The 9,125-nt window shown below is 43.3% G+C and overlaps 1 protein-coding gene across 2 annotated transcripts; it reads right to left on the minus strand.

Moving 5' to 3' along the window:
* Positions 1 to 3,054: 3,054 nt before the first annotated feature.
* On the minus strand, positions 3,055 to 5,056 carry LOC123058404 (zinc finger CCCH domain-containing protein 9). 2 transcript variants are annotated; one of them, XM_044481137.1, is made up of 3 exons: positions 4,914 to 5,056; positions 4,103 to 4,805; positions 3,055 to 4,021 (listed from the first exon to the last, which is right to left on the minus strand). In XM_044481137.1, exons 2-3 carry the CDS (start codon positions 4,760 to 4,762, stop codon positions 3,692 to 3,694), a joined length of 990 nt encoding a protein of 329 aa, XP_044337072.1. In that variant the 5' UTR covers positions 4,763 to 4,805; positions 4,914 to 5,056; the 3' UTR covers positions 3,055 to 3,691. The 2 variants fall into 2 exon arrangements, with proteins under 2 accessions (XP_044337072.1, XP_044337071.1); XM_044481136.1 differs by having other exon boundaries at positions 3,055 to 4,024.
* Positions 5,057 to 9,125: the final 4,069 nt, after the last annotated feature.

A 9,125-nucleotide genomic window follows, 5' to 3' on the forward strand; every position in this document is an offset into this window, starting at 1 on the left:
ACATGAATTTTTTAAAAGGGTAGATAATTTGAAATTTGTTCATGGATTAGGGAAAATGTTAAACATTTTTTTAATTTTCATAAATTTTAAAGTTGTTTCATGGATTAATTTTTTGACAAATTAAAGAAAATAAAAATATTACCAACAAAAATGAGTCTGTATTTCAAAATAAGTGAGAGTTAATTTTTTAATGAATTTAAAATTATTACCGAAACTTAAAAAGTGTTGTGAATTGTATAAATATTCTGGATTTCTAAAAAAATACACAAAAATTGAAAAGTGAAGAAAGAAAAGAAAAAAGAAATAGGGAAAAATAGAAAATAAAAACAAGTTCCCTTGCCCTCGTCGGGGCGCTTGAACTGAGCCTTGTACTCCTCATCCCGAGCGAAGAAGCAACACTCTTTGTTAGTGTGTTTTGCCGGGCCTTTGGTCTGCTATGATATTTGCAGAGTTCATCTATGGTTTTTTGAAGTTGATCTTCACTGACTTGCTTTGCTCCCACGGACGGTTGGACTCTACCAGTCTCTGCTGCTGCGACGAGCTCACCATCTCCGTGGGTTTCCTGGTTCTTGTGTTAGTTGTTATTGTTTTCTTAGCGACTTACTACATCCGTCCTGATTAATTAGTCCCCATTGTATTCTATGCCAAATTTTGGCTATAAATTTAACTAACAAAATGTTCATACATGTCACAAAAAATTATATCATTGAAAACTATGTTTAAATATGAATCCAACGATATAATTTTTCTTAACGTGCATTAACATTTTGTTAGTTAAATATTAATTCAAAATTTGACACAAATTGCAAAGGGATAAATAAATCAGGACGGAGGTAATAGTAGTGTGCCAAACCGTCTGCAGGATACACCTGGGGAGGGCCTGCCCCCTTTTTCCCTCTAAAAATGTTCGTGAATTTAAAAAAGGATTAATAATTTGAAAAATGTTCATGTATTAGGAAAAGTGTTTAAAAAAAATCAAAATTTGCATGAGTTTTAAACTTTATTTCACGAATAAAAAATGTTGAGATTTGAAACTAAATTAAGAACGTTCAGAAATAAAAATGTGTTTGCATTTCAAAAATAATTGAGAGTTATTTTTTAAATAAATTTAAAATTATTAGCGAATTTTAAATGTGTTTATGAATTTTATAAATATTCTGTATTTTTGAAAAAACACAAAAATGAAAAGTGGAAAAAACAAGCAGGGAAAATAGAAAACCAGTAAAACCGACAACAAAATCACGGAAAAAACATTAGAAAGGCTTCAGAATTAAGCAAGGCTTCAGAATAAAGGAGGGCCAAAAGCTTTGCGGTAGGTGGAGGGGGGAGGGGGGGGGGGAGGGTATTCATTTTATTTGTTAACTGCAGCGGTAGGCGCGGACTAGGATCAACGAGTTTTGGTTAATCTTTGAAAGAAAGACTTCAGAATTAAGCAATCAAATGTTTAAGGACCTTTAATCTTTTAAGTAATAAAGCGTCCTTTATAAAAAAAATATAAGGACCTCTTATATGGTTGACCGTTCGCTGGGAGGGGGTGATATTTGAGAACATTTCGAAGACAGTTTTAATTGGTCATGTGGTGGCAGTTTATTTAGAACAACATGCCATTTTCTGAAAAAGAAAGCTCAAAATTATCATCCTCTCAGAAAATGCCATGTTATTCTGAAGAAACTATCACCCCCGATACAACTAACACTGACAGAAAAAACATTAGAAATGCCCTGCTCTTCCAGTAAACGTCAGTCAGATAAGATTGCCGATGTTTAAACGGAATACATTAGTTCTGGGTACGCTGATATAATATTATGGCTTTGTTGTTGCCTTGCAGGTCAGGGCGTGCATTTTACTCCCTCCGTCTCTAAATAAGGAGTTAAATGCATTGGAGGTTCTAAAAGTTTCATCGAGGTGTCACTTTAGTCCTAATTCTTTCAAAAGGCACCTTTAGGTCCTAATTCTTTAGTAAGTGGTTCACCTGAGGTCTTTTTTTCACGAGTGCTCGTTGACCTGCCCGCGTGGCACGTTGACCCATGCCACGTCGACAGAGGGCCCAACTGGCTGGCGAGAAAAATACATTGGTGATCCTAAAAGTTTCTGAGCAGTGTCATTTTAGTCCTACTTTTTTCAAAACACACGTTTACGTCCTAATTCTATAGTAAGTAGTTCATCTAGGTCCTTTTTCACACGATCATTCTATAGCTTGTGGAGGAGGCAACGCTGCCGACGCTGCTGCAACGCTTCTCTTCGTCACTCGCTTCCCTGTCGAGGAGCTTGCTGCCCCAGCCATGGCGACGGTGTGGGCAAGAGGGAGAGAGAGAGAGAGAGAGAGAGAGAGAGAGAGAGAGAGATTCGGTAGGGGTTGGGAAATGTCAAGAGGGGGGGTTACAAAGGGATTTCTGTAAAAAAAAGAGCAACCACAACGGCCTCTAAGTTGACATGGCATGGGTCAATGTGTCACGCAAGCACGTCAGCGAAAGATCATGCAAAAAAGGACCTCGCGTGAAGCACTTACTATAGTATTAGGATCTACACGTGTATTTTGAAAGTAGGACAAAAGTGACAATGCCCAGAAACTTTTAGGAGCTCCAGTGTATTTTTCTCGCCTGACGGTTGGCCCCTCTGTCGACGTGGCGTGGGTCAACGCGCCACGCGTGCATGTCAATGAGCGCTCATGGAAAAAGGACCTCGCATGAACCACTTACTAAAGAATTAGGACCTAAAGGTTCATTTTAAAAGAATTAGGACTAAAGTGACATCCCAACCAAACTTTTAGTACCTCCAGTGCATTTAACTCCAAAATAAATGACTTGATTTTGTATAAATTTGTACTAAAATTAGTACAAAATTGAGTCACTTAATTTGGGATGAAGGGAGTACATTTTTAGCCTTTTACAAGCGAGTTAAGTAGCTTACACTTCAAGCTGCAAAACCACAGTCGGCAATACCTATCATGCACAAGTTAGGCAGGTTGAGGTTCTTTACCGAATACCGAAACGTAGCAGCTTTCTGAATCACAAGAGTACATCCGAAAAGTCATACATAGGGACAGTCAGACACAGCGGAGTAAACAGTTGTCCATTCATCCTCAATTAAGATTTACAGACAACAGAGGTTTGGGGGACAAATCAGGAGCCATTCTTTACAGACAGCCAACTTAATTATACTGCAAAAATCACTGACATTACGAAGAAAAATTGCAAGAGCAACAAGGTAATCTGAAGAAAGCAATAGAGCTGCTATACAAGATCTACTGCTCCTCGTCATATAGAATACAAACAAGAAGACATCCATGTCACCTCAACTTCGCAGCACTTGCCAGTTCGCCAATCTACAGAGTACACACTCACTGACATTATTGTATCATGTCGATCTCCCTCAAAAAACACATTTGGAGACAAACTGCCACCTAAAACCAAGACGGACGACATACATAATAGATAGCAGTATGAACAAGTCCCTGAGAGACGGCTACTCCTGCATACGCAGATATTCACATTGCCTGGGCTGCTGGGCACTAACTCTACCGTTCGGTTTCATTTACTTTCTTATATTATACAGCACTTATAATACATATATCTTATTTACGCCGTTGGTAATTTTTGTACATTTTCCCCTGGGCTGTTGAGGTATGCGTAGGCTTGATTTGAGACGGTAAAAAGGGGTTCAGACTGTGGCGGAAGAGACGCGCACTGCCTCAACGGCTGCGGAGGAGGCGCTCGGCGGCGGTGAGCGAGTGGCGGAAGTGGCAGCGGTGGCCGTAGGGGCAGACCTCGCCGTTGAGCACCATGCGGCAGACCTCGGTCTTGTACCGCGGGTGGCGGATGACGGGGCGCAGCTCGGAGACGCCGTGCGCGAACTGGCACTGGTCGCCGTAGGGGCACGCCCCCGTCTCCTCCCACTTGTTGCACAGCTCCGTCTTGAACATGCCCTGGTTGTACACGTCCAGCTCCCCCGCCGCGTCCTGCTTGCTCTTCTGCTCCTCGCCTTTCTTGCCGCCGTCCGCTCCCAGTCCGGAGTACGCGCGCTGCTGCCGATCCACAATGTCAAATGCCAGTTCGAGAGGAAGAGACTACGCGGAATTGGCGAGACGGGAGCAGGGACTCACCGAGCTCGGCTTGCGGTTGTACGCCGCCGGCGTGGCGGCTGCCGGGGCGGCCTGGTTCATCTTGAGGTAGTCATTCGAACGGACGGAGATGCTCTTCGGCAGCACGGCGAGCTTCTCGGGCGCGCGCTGCTTGGAAGCACCCTTGTGCTCGCCGAGGCGGAACCGGCGTATCTCGTCAGCGATGACGACGGCGGCGGTCTCCTTGCCACCGAGCAGCGCGACGCGGCGCGCGAGGTCGCTGTTGGCCACGCGGAGCTCGGCGTTCTCGCGGCGGAGGATCGCCGCCTCGTCGACGGCCTCGGCGAGGTGGGAGAGGCAGAGCTCGTAGCGATCGGCCACCTCCTGGTACTGCAGCGCGAGCCGCGCGAGCTGGAGCCTGTGGCCGGTGGCGTCGGCGGCGGCCGCGCCGTCGTAGTCCCCGTCGTCGACGAGGGAGGCGGACGAGGACGGCGAGAGCGAGACGGACGTGGCGAGCGGCGACGGCGAGGAGAAGCCCAGGCTGGGGCTGAAGGGGGAGGAGCAGCGGTAGAGGCCGTCGTCGCCGCCCGGGAGGTAGCGCGGCGAGGAGGAGAGGCGCTGGTCCCCGAATCCGTACGGCTTGAGCTCGAAGGCCGAGCGGAGGCGGTCGGCGTTGGCCGGAGAGATGAGCGCTTCCTGCATGGCTATGGCTGGCAGATGATTACCTCCGCAAACAAAGTATTCTCTGGGAACAAACAGATCGGAATGTCACAAATTAAGAAAATAAGACATAAAATGCAGTGGAAAATTCAACTCAGAATGTTGAAAATTCAACCGAGAATGTTGGTGATACCTCTTGGCGCTGGATTAGGTGCAGAGAGGGAGAGAGAGGACGGGGACGAAGGAGGTGGGTACACGGGTGCAGGCAGCGTGTGTTGTGGTTTATATAGCGGGGAGCATGCCAGGAGCAGAGGAGACCGTGGAGCCCGCACTCCGCCAGAGCGAGATGGCCGTCCCGCGCCGGAGCTCCTTCCTCTTGTTCCAGTACAGTCCATGGATGGTTGTTGCATTGTGGTTCTAGCCTGCGCCTGCCCTTGCTTATTTACCGTTTCACCTAGGCCAGTAGTAGTAGTTTTGCAACTAACTAAAAAAATGGGGTAATAGCGAATCAACCTATGGTTGAGTTGGTTAGGTGGACAGTGATATCCCCAATCCACCAGGGTTCAAATTCTGGTGCTCGCATTATTCCTGGATTTATTTCAGGATTTTCGGCGATGCGCTTTCAGTGGGAGGAGACGTTCCCGTCGACGACGAGGCGCCTACGGTGACTTTGTAAATCTCAAGATAATATGTCGGCTTAGTCTCTCGGAGGTGCTCATAGGGGTAGGGTATGCGTGTGTGCGTTCATAGGGGTGAGTGTATGCGTATGCATATGAGTGCTTGCGTCTGTACTGATGCTAAAAAAACTAACTAAAAAAACCTTGGCCATTGCATAGGCGTGTAAATTCACATGACTTTCCAAGTTTGACTAAATGTGTACAAAAATATGCCCTTAAGGGGTCGGTACTGCACGGTTCTCAAAACCGGGCCAGTCGTACAGTGGCATGGGTGTTTTTTCCTTTCAAGTTTTCTTAAAGAGTCTTTATGTTTGGTTTAAGGTGGCACTGTCTTAAGGTAGGGATAATGTTCTTCCCTCTATATCCCCATTCCATTGATTTGTTTTTCACCGACAGAGAGGCGCGAGGAGCTGTGTCTTCGGAGGCCTTTCGGTATCCAATCATTTTCGGTTTTCGGTGGATTCGTCTGGATTCGGCCTGCTTTTATGGTCTTTGGGGTTCCTACAGGTCCTTATCAGCGGGGTTTTTCCTCTGGTAAGCGATTTGCTTCGCAGACTGCGGTTATCGATGTCTCTTGATCTACATCAATGACTTTTCGGCCGTTGCCTCTACGAGCTTCTATGTTTCAAAAAAATTGCTCTGCCAACTTTGCATTAAATAAATACATTATAAAAATATATCTAATGATGAATATATTGATACTGGTTTGGTATTGTTTATCTACATGGTAATACAACAGCTATGTTGTAGAAAGAATTCTCAAGGCTAGCACAACCAAATGGCAATACAACATGCGCGTGCCAAGGAGTAAATCCAGCTTTACTAATATTATTATTGGGCCCACATCCAAATCGGTTAAACATATATTTTGTTGTCGTGTCTTATTGACTGCACCCATAGTTGTGGACTCATGTGCCTCCTTCGTAAACTGCAATTCTTTTGGAAACTCCCTTCATGTTGAAGCACAATCATTTCAACAATTTCACGCCCAAACAATGAAACATACACCCACACTTATTTGTGCCTTTAGCCTAGGTGAATCCTCTCCAACCAGTTTTCAAACATCTTCCTTATATTCGCATGTGGGGGCAAATTGTTAGTCACATGAACCGTGCGCCCGACGGAATGTGGCAAACGGAAAGATAGAGTAAGTTATGAATTGTTTCATGGTCATCACAAAAATAACACTTTTACATGCATACAATTAACATTTCGCCAAGTTGTTTTTGGTTTAGACCACTCATCTGTCTGAGTTCCACATAAATATTTTTTATTTTTAAAGGGACTTTGAGTTTGGGGATGTATTTTCTACACAAAACATGACCTTCATTAATGAGGTCCGTGTACATAGATTAGATGAAGAGGACATGTGAATTATTAACTTCCAATAGAAATCATCTCTATCATGAGATAAGTCTATCTCCATCACATATTGACAGATGTAGCCATGTTGTCCATTTATCCCAATAAGAGCCCGCCGGGGCTCAGTATTAAGTGGGATCTCACCTATAATTGATTTGATGAAAACGTCTTCTCGCTAGATGATGTTGTATAGGTTCAAGTATTGGAGACTTAGGGGTGCACCCTCTAATCAGGCGCCATCCCAAAATCTCGTGTTGGTAGTTGCCCACCAAGAAATAACTTATGCTAAAAAAACTCTTTCTTATCTATAATCATGCCCTTTTTAGAACGATGGATCTGAATGCTTTGCTGTTCAGGAGATTAAAAGGCATGCAAACGATGGCAGAGTTATTGAGTTTGCCTTTGCTAGGTGTGAGCAAAATAGAGTTAGTAATTTTCTTGTTACTTTCGGTAGAGTTCAGGAACGCACTGTTTTGTGGCTTAGGGACAGACCAGGTGATGTGTCGACCCTGTGTAGGCAAGACCTTGATGATGGAGTAATAGAAACTCTCATTTATCCCGCAAAAAAAGAATGTTTTGCTGCCGTGATAGGGTCTTACAGTGGAGGTATTTGTTGCATAAAAAATTCTTACTAAATATTTTCCTTACTTAGTAACTTGAAGAACCATTTATTTGGTATAAATTTTTTCTTTATTTTTGATACTCAACCCTACCCCCCCCCCCCTTGATCTCTTCATTACTAATTATATCACACTTAATTAGTTGATATTTTATTTTATGTCCATCACATTGTGAAAAAAAAATCTTGATTTGCAATAATCCAATCTTTTCCTCGCCCACTTGAGTATTTGAAAGAAGGATAAGATAAATATCGATAGACCAGTGAAAATAACATGGATAATAATAAGATAAACCCATAACACGATAACTTGTCTTTCCAACTTCTAATTTTTTTCTCTCAAAACGGACCATCCACTCCTTATTCAGAAGCTTGTGGCGACCAATATAGTTTAAATATACTGAAACCGGGGTGAGCTAGTCTCACAACCAACCAGTTGCTTGTATCATATCTCATCTTCTTTGCTCTTATATCAAAGCAGAAGATCTCACTCTCATAAAAGTTGACCTTAATGCCAGAAAGTTGTTCAAACATGCATATGATTAACTTCGTATTAATTCCCTTCTCCATGTCACCTTCCATGAAAATAACGTTGTCATCTACATACTGCAATATGGACACACCACCATCCACCAAGTGTGGTGTAAGAGCACCAACCCGGCCATATGAAGGAAATATGCCCTAGAGGCAATAATAAAGTTATTATTTATTTCCTTATTTCATGATAAATGTTTATTATTCATGCTAGAATTATATTAACCGGAAACATAATACATGTGTGAATACATAGACAAACATAGTGTCACTAGTATGCCTCTACTTGACTAGCTCATTGATCAAAGATGGTTAAGTTTCCTAACCATAGACATGAGTTGTTATTTGATCAATGGGATCACATCATTAGGAGAATGATGTGATTGACTTGACCCATTCCGTTAGCTTAGCACTTGATCGTTTGTTTACTGTTATTGCTTTCTTCATGACTTATAATGTTCTTATGACTATGAGATTATGCAACTCCCGAATACTAGAGGAACACTTTGTGTGTTACCAAATGTCACAACGTAACTGGGTGATTATAAAGGTGCTATACAGGCGTCTCCAATGGTACTTGTTGAGTTGTAGATCAAGATTAGGATTTGTCACTCCGATTGTCGAAGAGGTATCTCTGGGCCCTCTCGGTAAAGCAAATCACTATAAGCCTTGCAAGCAATGCAACTAATGAGTTAGTTGCGGGATAGTGCATTACAGAACGAGTAAAGAGACTTGCCGGTAACGAGATTGAACTAGGTATTGAGACACCGACGATCGAATCTCGGGCAAGTAACATACCGATGACAAAGAGAACAACGTATAGTGTTATGCGGTTTGACCGATAAAGATTTTTGTAGAATATGTAGGAACCAATATGAGCATCCAGGTTCCGCTATTGGTTATTGACCGGAGACATGTCTCGGTCATGTCTACATAGTTCTCGAACCCGTAGGGTCCACATGCTTAAAGTTCTATGACGATCAGTTTTATGAGTTTATATGTTTTGATGTACCGAAGGAGTTTGGAGTCCCGGATATGATCACGGACATGACGAGGAGTCTCGAAATGGTTGAGACATGAGGATTGATATATTGGAAGCCTACATTTGGACATCAGAAGTGTTCCGGGTAAAATCGGGATTTTACCGCAGTACCGGAGGGGTTACCGGAACCCCCCGGGGGCTATTGGGCCTTGTGGGGCCATAAGGGAAAGA

Source organism: Triticum aestivum, chromosome 3A (assembly GCF_018294505.1).
Source record: "Triticum aestivum cultivar Chinese Spring chromosome 3A, IWGSC CS RefSeq v2.1, whole genome shotgun sequence".
Taxonomy (NCBI): Eukaryota; Viridiplantae; Streptophyta; class Magnoliopsida; order Poales; family Poaceae; genus Triticum; species Triticum aestivum.

Bases quoted from the DNA above. Each gene is read 5' to 3' on its own strand.
- LOC123058404 (XM_044481136.1), bottom strand. From the start codon at position 4,762: ATGCAGGAAGCGCTCATCTCTCCGGCCAACGCCGACCGCCTCCGCTCG. The intron at 4,025-4,102 runs GTGAGTCCCTGC...GTGGATCGGCAG, and splicing joins ACAACCGCAAGCCGAGCTCG to CAGCGCGCGTACTCCGGACT.